The sequence below is a fragment of the Tamandua tetradactyla genome, chromosome 3 (assembly GCF_023851605.1).
Source record: "Tamandua tetradactyla isolate mTamTet1 chromosome 3, mTamTet1.pri, whole genome shotgun sequence".
NCBI classification, from domain to species: domain Eukaryota; kingdom Metazoa; phylum Chordata; class Mammalia; order Pilosa; family Myrmecophagidae; genus Tamandua; species Tamandua tetradactyla.
The window spans coordinates 205,492,858-205,514,838 of record NC_135329.1 but is presented as its reverse complement, the minus strand read 5'-3'; the positions used below and the strand labels follow the sequence as shown (position 1 = coordinate 205,514,838).

The following is a 21,981-nucleotide window of genomic DNA, read 5'->3' as shown; positions in this document are numbered from 1 at the left end:
GGCGCACATGAGTCTAAACTCCCCCTTTCCAGCACATTCACACACCATTCAGCGCTGGTAATTGTTCTCACAACAGTGGGCTCCCATCACCACTGTCTGTTTTGAAATGTTTAAGTTCAACCTAGTTAACCATTCTGCACAGATGAAGCAACCACTCTCCCTTCTTTAACCTCATTCTATCTCCTGGTAAAATCTATATTCTACATTTCATGTCTATGAGTTTACATATTGTAATTAGTTCTATCAGTGAGATCATACAGTATTTGTCCTTTTGTGTCTGACTTGTTTCACTCAACGTAATGTCCTCCAGTTTCATCCATGGTGTGCTTCAAGACTTCATTCCTTCTTACTGATGAATAATATTTCCCTAGCTTTTGATATATCCGTAAATCACTAACAAATATGATGGGTTTTATGAGAAAGGGATGAGGAAAATATCCTATTAACAGTAGTGACAAGAAACCCTAATATGCAGGAGTAAATGTATCATGAAATGTTCAAGAGCTATAAAATTTGACAGAGACAAAAAATATTAGAGAATATACGTGACTTTCCTTTTCCAGGAGGAGAGCTGGTGCCCCTGCTGTGCAGATGGGGTAGTGGGTGGGGAGCTGAGTTGAGGACACCTGAAGAAGGCAGAGAGTCTAAGATCAAGGCGGGGAGAGTGGTTGTGGGCAGAGCTTTTGAAAACAGTATAATTTGAGAGACCTGGGGTAGGTGCTTTTGGTTTGTTTTGATTTGAATGTTTTAAATAGTAAAAATGGCTTATGACATTCTCCTTTGCTGCCTCCTCCATGAAAATCTTTAGTATAGATCTACATGTCTTCAGTGGCCTTTGGAGCCAGGTCTATGTTTTTATTTTTTTAGGTCTATCACTGTCCTCAGGTCGCCTTTAAGGAGGGAGCAGGAAGACCCAGTTTATTTGCATTTTTTAACTCTCTGAAATGAATCAAATTCAGTTTTCTGAATTTTAACCAAGATAATGTTAATATAACAAGCCAAACAAAACACTTACTAATTCTACTTTTATTTTTTTTGCATGGGCAGGCACGGGGAATGAATTATACTTTTTTTTTAAAGACTTTTTATTGTATAGTATAACATATATACAAAACAAAGAAATAAAAAAGCAATAGTTTTCAAAGCACTCTTCAGTAAGTAGTTATAGGACAGATCCCAGAGTTTATCATGGGCTACCATACGATCCTCTCAGAGTTTTTTGGTTTTAGCTTCTCTAGAATTTGGAGGCTAGAAGGTTTAAATATGTTTTTTATTACCACAATTGGCTTTGTTTCTTTCTTTTTTTTGTGAAAAATAACATATATGCAAAAAAAAGCAATAAATTTCAAAGCACAGCACCACAATTAGTTGTAAAACACATTTCAGAGTTTGACATGGGTTACAATTCCACAATCTTAGTTTTTCATTTATAGTTGCTTTAAGATACTGGAGACTAAAAGAGATATCAATTTAGTAACTCAGTATTCATATTCATCTGTTAAGTCCTATCTTTTCACTGTGTAACTCCACCATCACCTTTGATCTTTCCATTCCTCTCTTTAGGGGTATTTGGGCTATGGCCATTCTAAATTTTTCAAATTGAAAGGGTCTGTCACTATATGGGGTAGGGAGATGGAACTATCTGATGTTCTGGAGAGGCTGGGCTAGGTTTTAGGACTTACCTGGACTAGGAACCCATGTGGAAGTTGTAGGTTTCTGGAAAGCTACTCAAGTGCATGAAATAGTTGGGGAATCTTATCTATTGCCCTAGGTGTTCTTTAGGATTGGCCGGAATGGTCCTGGTTGGGGCTGACAGGTTATGATAAGTAGCAAGTTCTACCTGAAGCTTGTGTAAGAGCAACCTCCAGAGTAGCCTTTCGACTCTATCTGAACTCTCTCTGCCACTGATACTTTATTAGTTACACTTCTTTTCCCCCTTTGGTCAGGATGGAATTTTTGATCCCACGGTGCCAGGACCGGATTCTCCCCTGGGAGTCATGTCCCACGTCACCAGGGAAGGGTTCACCCCTGGGTGTCGTGTCCCCCGTAGGAGGGAGGCAATGATTTCACTTGCGGAGTTGGGCTTAGAGAAGAATTATAGTTTTTATTTTTCCCCTTGGACTCAGTAATCAGCTTGGCTGTACTTTAAGTGAACTTTATAGGGTAATCAGGTACTTCTTACAATGCTCTGGAAAGATGACTTGAGTAGGATAGTTGGTGATGTCAGTACCTATGCTGAGATTTTAGTTGGTTGGATTGACCTCATTTATTGGCTGTAGCACATATATCTGTTCTAACAAAATTGCCATGTCCATGTCAGGCTGGCAAGAATTTTCACTTGTTCTTAAAGTAATTTTGTCCTTTCCATTTCTTTTTTAGGAAGATTGAGAATAGCTGGGACAAAGATGAATAAAGAACGATAAAAATAAATGTTTGAAATTAAAGTATAAAGAGGCACATAGTATTTCTCTTAAAGCTGTGATTTTAATCAGATTATAAGTGATGTGATTAAAGTACTTGGGGTTGGAATAATTATAAAAAAGAAGTGGTGCTTTTGAACTTTTGAGTTTCATAGCCTAAGCATACATTTTAGAGTACTCAGGTAACGTACTCTGCTTGTTTATATTTTAGGCAACTTTTTCCTGTAGCTGTGAGGACCAGTACGTGGGAACCTTCTGTGAAGAATTTGATGCTTGCCAAAGCAACCCCTGCCAGAACAAGGCGGCCTGCATTGATGCGAAGGAAAAGCAAGACGGGAGCAATTTCACCTGCATCTGCCCCACTGGTATGGTTTACATTATTGTTAGTTTTTATACAACCCTCTGTAGCACATACACTTATTACTTAAGGATGGTTAAACAATACTTTGCCCAGTCCAGCTGTTGGGCAAAGTGACTTCAAGATCTTGTTTCATCCCATCAGTCTTATACTTTATATAATCAAGGCATAAAAGAAGATACTCACGTGGGAATATACATCATGACCTTTGACTTGCTTTCTGACAGTAGCTGCTTCTGTGTTGGCATCCCACCGTTTTCATTCTTGGATGATGATATTCTTGGTCCAATAGAGGCCTGACTATTTCAAACACAATTCTGCAAATGTATACTGAGTGTGGGCTGGCACTGTGCTAGGCGGTTGTGTTAAGTAACTTTAGAAAAATCTATGATAAACTGTGCAAGTTGTTATATAAAGCTACATAGTCTTCCAGTTTAAGTTAATTTCTTTTTCTTTGTACATACTCATTAAACCAAGTTCTTGATACTTGTTCTCCACAATGGGGCAAATCTTTGATTTTTTTCAATTAGTATGTGGGATTCCTAACTATTGTATGAAAAGTTCTCTGAGCACATCGAGTGACCTCTAGGAGAGTGGGTTCTTTAGGAGGTGCGGTAGACAATGTGTCTGAAGAAGTTTGTCTCTGAAAAATCATCTTCGTGACTTAACTGCCCAGCCATCTCCACTTCAATCCTTATGGAGCAGGAGCAGCATCTTACCAGTGGCCAACATTTTGACATAGCAGTGCTGATGCAGCTTAAAAGCAAACACTGAATCATTCCTTTTTTCACTGTTGTTCTAGTTTGCTAGCTGGCACTGTGCTAGGCGGTTATGTAGAATAGAGAAAGACAAATTTGTCAGGGTATAGGGGACTGTTCTAGTTTGCTAGCTGCCAGAATGCAACACACCAGAGACGGATTGGCTTTCAGTAAAAGGGGATTTATTCAGTTAACGTACAGTTCTTCAGAGGAAAGGCAGCTAACTTTCAACTGAGGTTCTTTCTTGTGTGGGAAGGCACAGGGTGATCTCTGCTGGCCTTCTCTCCAGGCCTCTGGGTTCCGCCAACTTCCCCCAGGGTGATTCCTTTCTGCATCTCCAAAGACCTGGGCTGCTGCGAGTGCTGAGATGAGGTGTGCTGAGCTACTTGGGCTGTGCTACATTGAGCTCTCTCATTTAAGCAACAGCCAATTAAATCAAACATCATTCATTGCAGCAGGCATGCTTCCTAGCCAACTGCAGATGTAATCAGGAACAGATGAGGTTCACACACCATTGGCTCATGTCCACGGCAATAGATCTAGACACCTTCACCTGGCCAAGTTGACACCCAAACTTAACTACTGCAACTATCAAATAATGTGCAAAACTGGCATCATCTTTCCCCTTTCCATCTCTTCCAACTTCTGCCACTGGATTGAGGATAAGGCTGAGATAGGAGTTTGGGATGGGGAGGAAGGTGGGGTAAGGTGGGAGATGGGCTGATTACATGCTTATTGTGAGAAACAAGACCCAACAATACAGATGTTTATAAACTTAAAAGTGAACATCCTTCCCACATCTACCTTTCTGCTCCCAACCTTATCAAATTATAGGGGTAGGTTAATAACTTTTGGTATGTTTCCAGACCATTGTGTTTTTTGTGTGTATGTGTTTGTGTGTGTAAATCTCTTACAAAGCAGATGTTTAAATTATTCTGTAATTTTAGATCGGTGATTATAGTATAGACATTGTTCTCTAACTTGCTTTTTTCAGTGTGTATTTACCAGTAGATCACATGCATCCTTGTGAGCACATGGAGCAACCATATTCATTTTAATAGCTGCATAGTGTGTCTCCTAAGTTTTATCTCCTAGTGATACTGCAACCCTATTATCCATACCTACTTATCTAACTACATACTTGGTCTCTTCATGTAAATGTCTCAAGCCACCTCAAACTCAGTCATTCCAAAACTAAACTCATCATTTCCCCAGTCCCACGTGGCTTATCTTCTAGTGTTTTATCCAGTGCTGCAAGCCAGACTTCTGCTTCCTTCTCCTTCCCTGTCTAAGTCCTTTAAATACTATCCCTGAGTATTCTCCATTTTACCTCCTAACGACCTCTCAAGTCCACCACCCTTTCTGTCACCCTACTACCATCTTCTTTGTACCAGTCAGCTGCCTTACCCCTTGCATGTGGTTCTGAGATGATCTTTCAGTTTTTCTCCTCCAGCCATTCTTGACTGGCTGCACATTGGAAGCAGAGCTGTTATGCCAAAATGAACATTGGCTTGAGCCATGTATTATATGAATATGGAAATAGGGACCGCTAATCCCTTCTATTCTCCAGGAGGTCTAAGGTGATAATTTTCCAATGTAAATCTGATATTGTCAACTCTCTGCCTTTAACCCCCTTCTCCCCGTTGTTCTTAGAGTGAAGAACAAAGTCCTTAGAATGGCCTCCCTGTCCTGCGTAATGGCTCTCCTGCCTGCCTGTTCAGTCCTATCTCACCCCACTGTTTATCTTGCTCTGGGTTTTAGCTACCTTGGACTATCCCCTTCCTGACAGACTGAGCTCCTTCTTCCACAGGACCCATGTGCTCTTACCTATGCCTGGGCAGCTCTTCTCCTGCTTCTCTTTTGCCTGGTTAACTTAGCATCACGCCTATTTTTAAAACTCTCCCATATGTTCCTTTTCCTGGAAAGGTCTTGGTGACATGCTCCAGGTCATGTCTCCCTCCATTTTTCTCTTTAATAGCCCTGGGTTCCTTTTCTTCACAACCCTCACCTGTTTTCAGTATCCATTTATATACCTGCCTGTGTCCTCCTCCAAAGAGCAGGCCCTGTATCAATTTCCAGGCCTCACTGCAACCTATAGTGTCTGACAAATAGTGGATGCTCAGTCAAGGTATTGATTAGCTGAATTATTGATGAAGTTTGGATGTAGTCTGATTCTTTAAACCATCCCTCTATCACTGGATCTTTAAGATGTCTTTAATTTCTTGTATATAAGCAGTACTGGAACTAGTAAACATTTTCTCAAAGAGTCTCAAGGCTGGTGGGTAGAGCTTGTCACTGTTTGGACCCAGGTGATTTCATTTTGGTCTTTCATTCAAGCTTGTTCTCAGCAGTGATTTCTCCATTTTTTAAAGGGACCTTATGACACATAAGTTGTAATTCTTGGTTTGAGGTACACACTCATCTTTTCCATGAATAGTCTGCTTTTATGGTATTTACTTAGTTATATGAATATGAAAATAGGGACCACTGAAGTCACCACTAAAATCAGAAGTTAGACCTGATAACTATCCTTATAGTCCCTTATCAACCTAACCCCACCTCACTTCCTGTCCTGCGCTGATGATCATCCTAAATCCCGAGTTGATCTTTCTCTTGACTTCATTCTATAAGGCTTTAGTATTTACATATCTTCAGAGAAATGTTTATTTCAATTTTAATTACTTACCAATTTATAAAATAGTTTCATGCAGGAATCAAGTTATATCATGTATGTAAATGTTCTTGTACTTAATTATTTAACTTAAGTACAAGTTAAGTAATTGTGCTGGTTTGAAAGGATGTATGTACCCTAGAAAAACCGTGCTTTAATTCTAATCCCATTTTGTAAAGGCAGCTGTTTCTTCTAATCCCTCTTCAGTACTGTATGTTTGAAACTGTAATTAGATAATCTCCCTCGAGATGTGATTTAATCAAGAGTGGTTGTTAAGCTGGATTAGGTGGAGACGTGTCTCCACCCATTTGGGTAGGTCTTGATTGGTTTACTGGAGTCCTATAAAAGAGGAAACATTTTGGAGAATTAGGGAGATTCTGAGAGAGCAGAACAATGCAGCCACGAGAAGCAGAGTCCACCAGACAGCGACCTTTGGAGATGAAGAAGGAAAATGCCTCGTGGGGAGCTTCATGAAACAGGAAACAAGGAGGGAAACTAGCAGATGATGCCATGTTTGCCATGGGCCTTCTCATTTGAGAGAGAGACCCTGAACGTCATTGGCCTTCTTGAATTAAGGTATCTTTCTCTGAATGCCTTAGATTGGACATTTCTATAGACTTGCTTTAATTGGGACATTTTCTCAGCCTTAGAACTGTAAACTAGCAACTTATTATTTTCCCCCTTTAAAAGCCATTCCATTTCTGGTATATTGCATTCTGTCAGCTAGCAAACTAGAACAGTAATGTTTCTAAATTTAAGTACAAGTTTAGTAATGCTTTTAAGTAGAGCATTAGTGACTGCTCTGTCAGTAATAGATACACCATATTTTATTCCATTGATCTCCTATTGATTGGCCTTCAGTTGTTTTCAGGACTAATATGACCATTCTTGAGGATATCCCCATTGTTCGTGTGCAAGAGATTCCTTTAGGTATATACCTAGGAGTGGAGATGCTGGAACACAGTATATGTGAATGATTAATTATAGGAGGTCATGCCAAAGAGTTTTTCAAAGTGGTTTCACTAATTTATAGTTCCACCATCAGTGTGTAAGTGATCTTGTGTATCTGTATTCTCTTCAGTATTTGGTAGTGTCAGAATTTTAGTTTTTGTTAAAAAGGTATAAAGGGAATAAAAAGATATTTCACTATGTGCTCTGTCTTCTGTAGATCACTAATGATGCTGCATATTCTCTTCATGTGTATTAGAAATACAGGTTTTCTTTCTGGGTTATGTTTGTTTAACTCATATTTTTTATTGTTTGTGCATACTTTTCTTATTGTTTTGTAGGTGTTCTTTATTTTTTTATACTAATATTTTGTCAGTTATGTGAATTGCAAGTATTGTCTTCCAGTTCGTAATTTGTCTTTCATTGAAATTTGAAATTCAATGAATGAGCATTATTCATTTTAATATAGTTGATTTCTCAAATTTTACTTTTCTAGTTAATTTCTGGGTATTATTTTTTTAAAAAACCTTCCCTGCTTCAAGAACTAAAAGGCATTAACCTATTTTTTTGGTAATCATTTTAAGTCTCTAATCAATCTGAATTTGAATTTTGTATATATAGTATGAGGTAGGGATCTAATTTAATATTTTACCATGGCTTTATTTTTGTTATTCTTTAAAAAATCCCACTCCTATAAATACAAAGTATATGAAACTTTTTACTGTGTCCCTCCATCTTCAAAGCTACCAATAGAATTTAGGATGACTTGATGCTTGTTGTTTTCAACTTGCTTGTTCTTATTTCAGGCACTTCTGTACAGTCATGATTTAACCATTGGCTTGAAATTTCCAGAAGCATAGCTCATTGCTTTTACTTGCTAATAGGGACAATTATTTCACCTCCATTGTCTAAGATGACTTAATATCTCCCTTGTTCATATAACTAATGGCCAAGTATCACAGTTAGGAATATAAAACTTTCCTTTGTCCTTTTAATATCAACAATAGCAAAAATGCTAGTACTGATACTTGACTCTAAATTGACATTAGGGCTAGGGAGTAGCACCACAAGGATCTGAACTATGATAATTCAACTTAGATAGGCTCAGGGATGGTTTGGTGATTGCCAATAAATTCAGAATTTCACTGGAACCCAAGAGATGACAAATTGATTTTGATTTATAAGATGATCATTCTTTATTTCCTTTATCAAAATACCAAAACAACTTTATCAAATCCCATTTGTAAGTAGAGCAAGTTAGTGGTTTTTTTTGTTTGTTTGTTTGTTTGTTTGGCACGCTGTATGGTGGAGATTATGTTTCATTCTTTTTCCATGTGAGTACCCTGTTATTGCAGCACCATTTGTTGAATTTTAGTTTGTCCAGTTTTTTGTTTGCTGGTTTGCTTGTTTGTTTGATATTTGGGGAAGTACATGGGCCAGGGGTCAAACCTGGGTCTCCCGCATGGCAGGTGAGAATTCTTCCACTGAACTACCCTTGCACCCCAGCAAGTCAGTGTTTCAATAAGCTACTTCCTAACAGATGTTATTCTATACCACAGATTGATAGCGCTCCTATTATTGTGAAGTAGTACACAATTTTACTTTAGATGTAGGGGCCTTTGAGCGGTTTTTAAAAGATAAATGTAATCTCTACTGACATTTCACATCATGGTCTTTTCTGAGGTTCTCCTCAAAAGTTGTATGGTTTGCTTGAAGCTGTTAGCCTGTAAGGAAATTCCTCCATATAAAGCTGTTCTTTCCTGTTTAATAGAATTTTAGAGCAGCTAAAGAACCATAGAAGCTATTTAAGTCTTTTTTACCCTCCTTGAATCCACACTTTTCCCATCATCTTTCTCAGAGAATGTTTTCTCACCTTCCACTTTACCCAAAGGTAGGCTTCCATGGGCTGGGATCTCTCAGCCTTCCTATCTCTCTCTGGGTCTGCCTGACTCCACACTTTCCTTTATTGTCCCTACACAGAGCTAGGTCCATGGGATTCTTTCAGTCATAGACTCAGTTCTTTCTCATTCTCTAAAACAAATCCTTATCAGAGGTAGAAGACATTTAGGAAGTGTTACCCCAGGAACCTCGTACTCTTTTTGCTCATCCACCTTTTGACTGTTTCTTGCCATTCTCTTAATGCATGTCACTTCCCATTTCTGCAGGAATCCTTGGCCCCCAGTAGGCTTCTTTCTCCCTTCTAGCTTCTACCTCTACCTTTCTATAAGTCTTATACCTTAGCCAATACACATACATACATGCACACTCATACTCACCCAATAATAGCTAATGCTTTTTGATTGTTTACCATGTGCCAGGCTTGTGTTCCATGCTTTCCAAGGGTAGTCCTTAGAAGGACTTCTCAAGTTAAACACTTAATTGTACCAGTTTCATAGATGAAAAAACGTGGCTGAAGTTTTATAGCTTGGCCAAATATATTATTCAGGCCCATGCTAGGCTATAGTGCAGTAACAAATAAGTCCCCAAACCTCATTAACTTACAGGAAAAGGTTAAATCCTGCTCATGTCTCAGGCTGATGCGGGCATGTCATCAACAGGAGGTGACTCAGGGATCTAGGTTCCTTCCATATTATGAAGGCACCATCCCCAACAAGTGGCCTTCACAGATGCTTCTCAGGGGAAGGAGGAGCTGGAAAGTCACATGGGATGTTCTTAGAACAGTCACTTCCACTATGGGCCATTTGCTAGAATCCAGCCACTTAGTAATGAGGGACTCTTACTAGGAAAAGGAAACACTGTGAGCATCTTGCCTCATCTCTGCCATGCCAGGCACACGTGCAGTAATTGTTGGGCAGGGATCTGAAGCCAGTCCTTCTGCTTGTTTCCAAAACCCAAGTTCTTTATCATCCTCTTATACTGTCTTTCTCTGCATGCAAGTACACAGCATGCCGAGTACTTTCCTGTTTCAAATATGTAATTCAAGACCTTGAAATCTTTCAGCATTCTTATGTCAAACAGTCTTTTTCTTTAGAGAGGAAACATTAGGCATTTTTTCCCCCTAAGAGGGCTGGCTGCTTGAATGAGGGATTTTCTATTTAATTTAGTTCTAAACAGCCTTGAAAAAAAATTTTTTCAATAGGAAAACTACATTTTTTACGTGGAAGAATCATTTTCAAGGAAATAAGCATTAGCTATTGGATATCTGAAGCATCAGAGATTTCTGAAGCATGGGAACTCTCAAACAGAGGGAAGTGTGTTTTCCTTTAAAAGTTTGTCCCACTATGCTCTGATTGTTATAAGTCAAATCCTGAGAAAGTGCCTTCCTTAATGAATGAATTAATTCCAACCTGGTTGTTGCCAGAGAATAAAAACTTCAGACAAGGTCTCTTCATGTAGACTTTTTCTTGACTGATTTCTTTGGAGAAGAGAACATTTCTTGGCAAGTGGAAATATTCTTTTCAATAAAGAATCTGCAGCTCTAATTCTGTTACTAATTTTGATATTTGGTTTAGTTTCTACATCAGACATCAGCACAAAAAAGATTCTTAGAGTCATGGTTAATCTAGAAATGTGTGAATATAGCAGTTTAGGTGTTGAGTCAGTTAAAGAACAAACTATTTTAGTTTTCCTTTTAATTTTTAATACATTTGTTTGAAACAGGGGGTGAAATTTTAAATACTAAAACCAATAAAATTATATACATGTGTGTACAATGTAAAATGGATTATAGATTATGGTCAATAAATCTTTTGGGGGAAGATTTTCCCTTTTGGGGGAAAACTTTTTTACCATATGTGATTGATATTTTTCTTGAAACTTTCTCCCAATACTCTCAAATGGAAGGGATTTTCAACAGCATCAAAGACAGCAGGAGAATCTAAAAGAAGGTTATTGAATTTGGCAACAGGGCTTATCCAAGCCATTAGTGGTCTCCTATTACATCCATGTGGTATTGACTAGATTGAAAGCTTTGAGTTCGCTTTAAAGTACCTCAGGGATGGAAGTAACCAAGGACAGCTAGAAGTTACCAACTCTGAAGGGCAATGCCATGCTTAGAGATAGTCACAACCACTTGGCGTTTACATGGCCAAGAGGCTGTGAGTGCCCCCAACTGACCCTGGCAGTGAAAGCGATCAGGGTGTGAGCAGATGTGAGAGTGAATGAGCAGCAAATACAGCTGCTCTAAAGATAAATCTAGTGGCAAACTTTATGTGAGAAATAGAATGAGAGAAAGGTCTCTTATTTTATTTTTTAAATAAAATTTTAAAAGTTAAATTAGAGCATATTGATTTAAGAGTACAGCCTCTGGAATCAAACTAAATTATAATTATAGATCCCACATAATTAAACTTTAGAGGTGAGCTGTTTCCCCTGTTTGTCTCCAATGTAGTTCAAATATCAGATTGTCTGCATCAGAATAGAATACCTGGAGGCCCTGCTTGTTGCTTGAGGTTATGTGACCCCTCATTGCCACAGCTGGGATACAAACCAGGTGTGCTTGCCCTGAGCCTGGGCTCCTGCCCATCCCGTGGACCCACAGGCACTGGAGCCAGCAATGCAAATCCTGGTACTCTGGCCATTTTATAACTGAGGTCCTTGGGTAAGTTATTCATCCTCTCTGGACCTGCCTCTGTCTCTGAAGAAGATTACAGCAGCCTTCACTGCAGCTGACAAATGAGAAGCAGGCGCCATGAAGCAGAGGCCAGGTGTGTACTAGGGTACATCTCTCCAGCACTAGCCCACTGGCTGTCACACAGTAGTTACTCAATAAGATTTTTCAGATAGCTTTATTGAGATACAGTTCATACACCATCAATTCACCTATTTGAACTGTACAATTCAGTGGTTGGTAGTATATTCACAAATGTACAACCATCATCACAGTCAATTTTAGAACACGTTGGCCATCTCAGGAAAAGGCCCCATATCCTTTAGCTATCACCCACTGACACCTTGGTCTCTCCCTTTACCCTCACCAGCCCTAAGCAACCCTAATCTACTTTCCGTATAGATTGCCCTATTATATAGTATGTGGTTCTTTGTGACTGACTTCCTTCACTTAGCATAATGTTTCCAAGGTTCATCCATGTTGTATCATGTATCAGTATTTCACTTGTTTGTATGGCCAAAGAGTACTCCATTGGATGGATATCCCACTTTTTGGTTGTTATAAATACTCCTGCTAATGAACATTTATGTACAAACTTCTGTATGGATGTATATTTTCATTCTCTTGATTACATACTGTTTTGGTTTGCTAATGCTGCTGGAATGCAGTATATCAGAAATGGATTGGCTTTACAAAGGGGATTTACTAGGTTAGAAAGTTACAGTTCTAAGGCCATTAAAATGTCCAAATTAAGACATCAACAAGGGGATACCTTCACTCAAGAAAGACCAATCATGTCCAGGGTTTCTCTGATGCAGGGAAAGGCACATGACAATGTTTGCTGGCCCTTTGCTCCAAGGTTTCATTGCTTTTAACTCCTGGTTCCAGTGGCTTCCTCTGTGAGCTTCTTTCTGTCTCTAAGCATCTTCAAATATCTGTCACTTGGTTTCATTTCCCTGCTCTCTCTGGTGGCTCTGGACTCTCTGTGTGAGCTATTTTAAGGCTCCAGTGAACTAATTAAGACCCACTTTGAATGGACAGGATCACATCTCAATAGAAACAACCTAATCTAAATAGCCCACCTACAATATGTTTGCTCCCCTCCCCTCCCCTCCCCTCTTTTCCCCTTTCCTCTGAGGTTCTGCTTATTTTCCATCATTCTTTTCTCTTTTTCTTCTTTGGCTATATAATCCTTACCAATATATCTTCAAATTCAGTAATTCTTTCTTCAGCCAGTTCAAATCTCATGTTGAGCCCCTCTAGTGAATGCTTTATTTCATTTATTGTACTTTTCAACCTTAGTATTTCCATTTGATTCTCTGTTAACATTTCTACCTTTTCATTGATAGTCTCTATTTGGTGCATCGTATCTTCACTCCTTTGATCAAGCTTTTCTTTAGTTCTGTGAATATATTTATTATGACTACTTTGAAACATTTTTCTATTAAATTCAACATCTGGTCTCTCTCACAGCTTGTTTTTGTTGCCTGATTTTCCCCCAATATATAGATCACACTTTCTTGTTTCTTTGCATAACTTCTAAGTTTTTGTTGGAACCAAAATATGTCCATTTTAGATAATATATTGTAGTACTGCTTCCCATCTCCTTTCCCTTACCCCCAAGGCTTGTTAATTGCTTGTTTATTTGTTTCTGTCCCCTTCTCCCCTCCCCCCACAATGTTAAGCATCTAATATTATACCTTAGGGAGATACAGATTTGGGTATCCCACAGTCATGCGGGGATGACAGTGATACTGATAGGACTTTCTTCCACTCTATCCTGGTCTCACACTTAGAATTTAGCTATTAACCTCTATTAATTGCTGGCTTATTGTTCTATTGTTTCCAACCATGCCCTGGGGCATAAGTTCCTTTACAGATGGGTCTTATCAAATTGTGGCTCCTTTGAGAAAATAGTTTCTAAAGTCAATACTTGATATTTGTTCTCATCCAGGAAGGTTCCTCCCAACTGCTTACTCTCCAGTTTTCTTTTGCAACCTAGTCATCCTGCAGTGTAAGGTATGTCTTCATTAGATCCATGGATCTCATCCCAAATCCTTTCACCACAACCTCTTTGCTTTTGAGAGTGCTCTTAGATTTAAACTTCTCCACGCTTTGTTGCAAATGAAGTCAGTTCCTTTGGGAAGAGATTAGGAGTTATCTGTTTAATGGCCTGTTGCTCCTCCTGGGCAAAACCTGTGAGTCAGGGCTCTGGAGTTGGGAATTGGGACATGGTAAGCTTCTCTGTGTAACACTCCCACTCTAAGAGCTGATTGCTCTGTGGAGGGGGTCAGTAGCCTGAGGTACTCTTGGCTTGCCTCTCCTGGGGTGAAGCCACATCTCAGGAACCAGGCGCTAGGCTATGCCCAGCATCCATGCATGCCATCACCCTGGCATCTTCGGTGTGCCACACCCAAGATAGAGCCTCCCTTCCCTGAGTGGGGGCTGGGCATAAGACACTCTCAACTGCACTTGCCTGGAATTTAACCTCAACAAAAGGTGGCTGGGGCAGGCTGAGAAACCCTGACTTCCTGCTTCTCTTGGGGAGAAAGCCTCTGGCTGGGAGCTGGTGGGGGGGGGGCGTGTGGGAGCCGTGCATGCTCGACTGCAGCAGTCTGCAGTGGAGGCTCTGCTGAGCTGAGCTGGGAGGGAACAGTTGGTCCAACATGAGGGCACTAATCTTCTTATCACATTTTAATAAATTTTCTTAAACAGGTGGTTCTTCATCTGCTGTTTGCCCTTAGGACTGTTTCCAGAGACTTTAAATGGTTGTTTGTTTGTTTTTTTAAATAAGTTTCACCAATTTATTGGAGAGTGGGTCAACCAAGTGCCTCATGTTGTTTGCTGGAAGTTAATCCCACTCAGTAAAGATTTGTCGAATTAAGGAGTGAATGAATATGATGAGATAAAATTCTTCATGAGACCTGCAGAAAAATAGTAGCTTAGTTCTCTTCCCTCTCCTCTCTGCTCTGTCTCCCTGGACTTCTCTTCATCTCACATACTTATTATTTGCTGTCCATCCCAGGTTGTAGCTGGCTTAAGGGCAGGGACTGCTATATTATAATACTCTATTTCTCCACCCACTTTTCATGACAAACCCTGTGCCTTGTACGTAGTAAACACTTGATGCACAATCGAGGTGAAATTTAGCTTCTTTAATCAGAATTTATTTTTAAAAGCTTTCCAATTTCAAGACTATAATTTATCTCCAAAAGAGCTCTTTCTTTTTTTTCTGGAAAGAATAGCTGTGATATGTGTTCAAAATCACCATTGCCAAAATATTATTAGCTTTATACAGAGCATTTTTCAACTTCAAAGTGCTTCATTGTTCTTACTAATTGGTGATTTCAGCCTATATTTAAACTCATCATTTCAGAGGAAAGGAGAACATAGAGTGTGTGTTCCCATCCCAGCACTTCTATTTTAAATACTGTCTGCTGATGAGTCAAGGTGCCTTTGAATTGTCTATTAGAATTGGGTCAGTTCTTTCTGGAACTGTGGCTCCTTGCAGCAACCCTCACTCAACTCAAGAAGTGAGTACATTAGAAGATCATGATTTGTTTTTAAGAAAATGGGTTAGTTCAGAGTTTCAAAGCTGGAAGAAACTGCATGGGAAGAAATGGCAATTCAGTAAGGCAGAGGGACCTGACTGAGATCACAGAGCTTGTGGGGAAAATGGGTCTGGGATGCAGACCTCATTACTCTATGTCTTTGTGCCAGAGTATGCATAACAGTATCGTGTCCAAGATTTGAGAATTTTCCTTTAGTTAGGAAAATAGTGGAAGGTGTGGCATTTCCAATCGGTTAGGGCTGCATTGTCATTCTGCTCTGCATGGGACCCGGGATGGCAGGTTCTAGGGGTGGGTATGGGAGTGGGGACAAAACAAAAACTAGTCTCATGGCAGGCTGAGTTTCAGTCCAGGCTACACTGCTTCCTGGTAATGTGAATGTATCCGAGCCTCCTGACTTTTTTTGCCCCTGGATTTTCTCTTTTCTAAAATAAGTGTTGTGAGAATCATTCATTCACTCATTTATTCATTCGAAGATTATTTCTTGAATGCCTACTGTATGCCAGGCATTAGGTGCTGAGAATAAACTGCAAACAAAGCAAATTCCCTGTACCTATGGAGATCACATTTTAGTGAGGGAGAAGAATAAATAATATGCATATCTGTGTGTATGTGAATGTGTGTTTGTATGTGTGTATGTAGCATGTATGTTATGGACAGGTAGTTACGAGTGCTTTGGAGAGAAATAAAACAGGATACATTGATAAAAAGAAATGAGGGCATGATTTAAGATAGAAGTAATTAGAGAAGGACTCTTTGAAGGGAAAATATTTATGTAGAGATTTGAATAAAAGACATTTGTGGACAATGTACGTATCAGGGGGAGCGGCACCCAGCAGAGAGAGCAGCACATGCAAAGGTCCTGAGGCAGGAGTGTCCCTGGAATGTTTGAGGAGCTGGAGCACAGTGCTGAAGAGGATGAGTGATGGGCATGTGCTGGGCAGAAAGCTGACCAGGCCCTGGAGGAAGGACATGGATTTTATTGTGAAAATGTAGGGAAGCCACAGGAGGCTGGGAACTGGGCCAGTCTGGAAAGTGGTAAGGAGCCTATTTCTAGTCCAGGGAAGAGCTAAGGATGACCGCCTGCTGTGGGGCTGGGAGTGGTGAGATGTTTTAGATTCAGGATGTGGTTAAAGGTAGAGCTGATAAGATTGCTGATGTGGGGTGTGAGATGTGAGTGAAAGTCGGGAGTTGTGTTTTTTTTTTTTAAATAGCTGCTTTATTGAGATATAATTCACGTATGAGACGATTTGCTCATTTGAAGTGTATAATTCAGTTTCCAGTGTATTCAGAGTTGTGCAACCATTGCCGCAATCTTGTTTAGAATATTTTCATCACTCCAGAAGAAACCATGTGCTATTGAGCTGTCAGCCCCCCATCGCCCAGCCCCTGGGTCTTCTCTGCTAGAACTGATTGCTGCTTCTTCTGTTTGATCTCCTCCTCTTCCTTCCCCTCATTTTCAGCCTGTTTTTCCTTCCTCCTTGTCCTTCCCTGCCTGCTCATCTCCCTGTTTTTCGTCATCATGGTCTAGATGATTGATCTAGGTCTGGTTTGTGATTTAGCACCATTCACTCGCAGTGAACTGTCCTCTCTCTCTCTGTGTCATGAACTGACTTCTCTGAGGTCTTTGCTGCTCTCCTTTCACTCTCTGGTTCCTGGGGATTTTCTTAGTCCCCATCCTGCCGCTGTTGGTTCTCTCTTCTCTCTGGAAACATCCCCCTGAGCCCTCTGCAGGCTCCTTCCTCCCTCCCCTCTGCCCGCCCTGTTCCCAGTCCACCTCTGGAGCTCAGTCCTCACCCCTCTCTTCAGCTGCTTTCCTCTGCCTTTGGGGAATCACCCCTTTGGAGTAGACCCTCTAAGTGGGTGACTCCAGCCTGCACTCATCTCAGCTCCAGCACTGCCCTTGAGTTTTGCTATTGGCACATCTATCTGCTGAGCCCTCTTACTCCTCAGATCAGAACCAGACTCGCCGACCCCACTCCGCCCTTATTGCACCTGGACCCTCCAGCCTGGCTCTCTGGCCTACGTCACTGTCTCTACCAACAGTGTATCACTGCCCTCATCATAGGCTCGCAGCTGGATTCTTCCAGTCAACTCCTTCATCTTAACCATCTTCTTTGGGCTGTCCCAAGTTTGCTTTATTCTCAGAGATTCCCCAACCACCCCTTCTCTTCCTGTTCCATTGCCCATGCTGTCATCCCAGCTGTGATTGTCTGCTTCCTGAATGGTTGCTTGCAGCAGGCCCCTGCATCCTCCCAGGTCCCCCACCTGGCTCCCGGCTCCTGCCAAGCTGGCTGAGAACTCCCACCACTCATATCTGTGTGACCTTGGGGAAGCTGCTTCATCTCACTGGGCCTGTCTTCTGTTGGTAAATTGAGGGTGGTAATGGCGGTTAGCACACTTTAGTCCAGTGACGGTGGTGCAGACTAAATGAGATGATACGCCCTGTGTGCTTGGAAAGTCTCCAGGCACGTAGTAAGCCCTCAACGAATGTCAGCTGCTGTTATTGTGATTATTGTGAAGCCAAAAGTTTGAAGGCCTGCCCAGTGAGCCCTCTGGCTAGCCCTTCCAGGCATGCTTACCAAGTCTGTGCTCTGCTTGGAAACCCTCAAAATGGCCACACTGTTAGCCCCAGACCCCTGAGCCTATGGCCCCAGCTGAGCCTTATACCCCACACTTCACTCAGTTCAGCCTTGTTGCTGCTGTCAGAATGTACCAGACTTAAAACCATTTCCGTGCCTCTGCTCACACAATGAATTTGTTTCATGTGCACGTGTCTTAACTCCTCATCTGGAGTATAAGCGTCCTGGAGGCAGGAGCTGTTTCCAAACTTCTTTTGGATTCTCTAGTTGTTCATTTTAAAGAATGAACGAATGCCTCCTCTATAGTTTGATTTACTATGCAAACCTAGAATTCCACTAATGACTGTCTTTAAATCAATCCCTTAGATTGGTTGTGCCATTTCATAAATTCTTAATTAAGCATTTTCTCCACACTTTTTTTAACTGTTCAAAGATAGTCATTAATAAAAGGAAGTTTATCTTGCAATCTAAGCCCTTTGTAGTTACCAGATTTAAAGATATTGGTGTCATATGTAAATCTAATCAATATCAATATTGCAATTTCTTATTTGGGGAGAGGGAAATGGAATTAAAGGGATTCTTAATTTTAAAAATAACAATGCACAGTGCTTTTTAAATCATACATTTATTATGTAATTTATTATTGTGTCTCTGGCTCTGTCCTAGGGCTAAGAACAAAAATCAGTAATCACTTCTCATAAAGAATGGGAAAGTAGATCTGTAAATAATGCGATGACAGGTGCAATACTTGAGTCAAGGGTTTCTTACACACTAAAAAAAAAAATCACAAATGTTGAGAGTAAAATCAGTAAAGGCTTTTTGATGTGATATAATATCTCATCATAGCTCATTAGCCTCTGTGCTTGTTTGAAATTGTTATGTACCCCAGAAAAACCATGTTTTCTTTCCTAATCCAGTCTTGTAGGGGCAGACCTATTGTTTAGGATAAAAACTGATTGGATTGTTTCCACGGAGATGTGACACACCAAGCTGCGGGTGTGACCTTTTGATTAGATTACATCCCTGGAGATGTGTGCCCAGTTGTGGGTGTGGCCTTTTGATTAGATGCAGATGTCACTCCACCCATTCAAGGTGATGAGCTTAGATACTTACTTGAGAAAATTTCCAAACTAAAAGTGGAAAATGCAACCTGACTGCTCCTTGCAGTTTATAATAAAACGTGACAGGAAAAAGATAAGTTGAGAACTGAACTCTTGGGTACAAAGAAAACAGAAATTGATGATTTGGAGAATTCTGGGCTTTCTGAAAGTAAGACCCCAGTGAATAGGGCCCCTTCTGAGAAATTAACCCCACTCCCAGTACCAAGCTGTGTTAGTCAAGATTCTCTACAAAAACAGAACCAGTAGGAGTTATCTGTAAGTATGAGATTTATAAAAGTGTCTCACAAAGCCGTAGGACATGAGAGTCCAAAATACATCGGGCAGGCTCTGAAGCTCGCAACTCTGATGAAGGGTCTCAGTGGGCTCTGCAGGAGAGGCTTGCAGGTTGAACACAGTGAAAAGTGTTCCTTCCCCCTTAAAGGTCTTCAACTGATTGAATCAAATCCATCATATTGAATCATGACCCCTTACTTGATCATTGATGTAATCATCCACAGATGCAATCAACTTACTGATGATTTAATAAAGCAGCTGTGAACTCTCCTTGCAGTAATGGTTAGGCCAGTACTTGCCCAACCAGACAACTGGGCACCATCACCTGGCCAAGTTGACATCAGAACCTAACCATCACAGCCTCTAGTCATTTTCCTTTGTCATTTACATTGTGGAATTATTAAATAGCATTAATATTTAATATTAAAAGACTGCTGGTATTGTCCCACACCAGTGTTTCTCAAACTTTAGCAGATGGTAGGCATCAGAGTCACCTGGAAGGCTTCTTAAAATGCAGATTGATGAGCCCCATCCCAGAGATTCTGTCTGGAGGTCTGGGCTGGGGTAAGGATTTGCATTTCTAACAAGTTCCCAGGTGCTGTTGCTGACAATCTGGGGATCACACTTTGAGAACCATGGATCTGAACTTCCTGTTAAAGAACAGAGAGCTTAAATGATGTCATTTTGCTTTGCAGTTTAAAAATCATAAATTATTAATGTATTAAAAAAATACTGAGCCACTTAGGATGTGGCAGGCCCTGTGCAAGCTATTGCGGGTTCAACTGTGCACACGATAGAAATGGCCTCTGCTAGCTGGAGCTGACCTCATTCAGCCATCAGGGAGACAGGCCTCTTCGTCATCCCTATTTTACCCATGAGGGAAAGCAAGGTCAGAGTCAGAGCCTCTGTGAGGCCACTCAGCTGGTCATTGCAATGCCGACCTAGATGTTTTGACGTCACCAACCAATGTCCTTCACCCTGTGCCTATTGCCTGTCTACTTATTAGATGTGGTTATTTTATTTTCTAACCTTGAGATTAATTTTTCTAATTCTGCTGAATTTCACCTTTCTTTCATGAATCTGTCTTTATGGCAGATTTCCATTTTAATGATATTTTATTGATAGTTTTTTGTAGATGAGCCTCCTAGATCTTCCTTTCCTTTCCCCAGGTTTTTGATTCATGTTTGCATTGTTCACATACGTTTGTTCCCTCCTGCCAGTGGATCTCATTCTTTCTTTTTTTTTTTCCTTTTAAATAATTTCTGCTTTCTGCCTTTGAAATTGTATGCCTCTGATATTGGATTGCATGTCTGGGTGGTCCACACAAACTTGCTATTTATTTCTTGCTGATATCAGGACTCTATCTCCATGGCAGTGGCCGTGTCCCTGGCACCAGTGGCTCCTATCCCCTGAGGGCGGGAAACGAGGCTGGTGGGCTCTCTGGCTGTCATCAGGCTTTCAGTCCAAACCCCGAGGCTTTACTTCGCTGCACAGCCCAACTATTAAAAGACCAGGAGTGTTAAAAATAGCCCTCAACACAATTCCCACCTTGGAGGCTTCAGGCCAGCTCTCCAAAGTAGCAATTATTTTCTGCCTCACAAAGTCAGAGCAACAGAGGAACATTTTTATCTCAGTTGAAGAATCATGAAGTAAACATCATACACAAAAACAGGTGTGCAGGTAAGGAGAATGTTTTTTTTAAAAAAACACTGATGGGTTGTCCTGTTCTTTTATAGTCTGATTCATTTAGCCAACTTCGCTATTATGTCTCACAAAATTTGCTACTGACCTCCAGCAGGACCTTCATTTGAAGGTCACAGGCTCTATAGATAGTGATTTAGCGGTGGTGTCTTTATTTTTTTTCTTTTTTGTTATGTTGCTAATAATGAAAAGATGCCACCATGATATAGTGATTTTTTTTTCTATTAGACATGCTGGGATTCATGGGGAATATTAGCCATCTTACATTTTTCATACACTAATAAATTTTAAATTATGTCTTATATTTAAACATAAAATTAGTATAAAATTAAATACTCCAAGTCTACATTAGACCAAATGTAATCTGTTTAATGTCTCCACTGAGTGGATTTGTAGTCCCATGCATTTCCTTACAAGTGTCTGATCGTCTTGCATTTTGTCCCTTTTTTTAAATTTACTCTCTGGCAGACTTCCCTTATTATCACATGCTTTTTATTCTATCTCATGTCATCGCACTTGGTCAGACTGCATCAAAAGTACTTTGTCTCAGTTTAGAGCATTTCCAGTCTTAATCTGTCATCGAAAGGCATCCTTAGTACATATTTGCAACTCAAGGCTCAATTTCTCTTTCATTTTCTTTGTTACACTAGAATGTTTTCCAAAGAAACGATAAAAATGATATAATCTCTTCAAAAGAGAAATCAGTATCTCCAGTAGTCATCTATCTTTGTGCTGGTTTGAAACTGTTATGTACCCCAGAAAAGCCATGTTCTTCTAATTCAGTCTTGTGGGTGCAGACCTGTTGTGGGTGGGACATTCTGATTAGGTTGATTCCGTGGAGATTTTGACCCTCCCAATTCAGAGTGGGTCTTAAATAGTTTACTCAAATCCTTGGAAGAGCTCATGGAGAGAGAAAATGCTCAGAACTAACATGGCAGAGAGATGAAACCAAGATACAGATGCTTGGAGATGCTGAGAGAACTGTTTGAATCCAGAAGCCAGGAGAGAAG

The 21,981-nt window shown here is 40.4% G+C and overlaps 1 protein-coding gene across 1 annotated transcript in view; it reads left to right on the top strand.

Annotated features, from left to right (window-relative positions):
- Window positions 1-21,981, top strand: part of DNER (delta/notch like EGF repeat containing) — a 389,785-nt gene that overhangs the window by 229,040 nt on the left and 138,764 nt on the right. Inside the window, exon 6 of the mRNA XM_077155359.1 lies at window positions 2,632-2,785. Within this exon, the coding sequence (XP_077011474.1) occupies window positions 2,632-2,785 (154 nt within the window). The remainder of the gene's footprint in view (window positions 1-2,631; window positions 2,786-21,981) is intronic.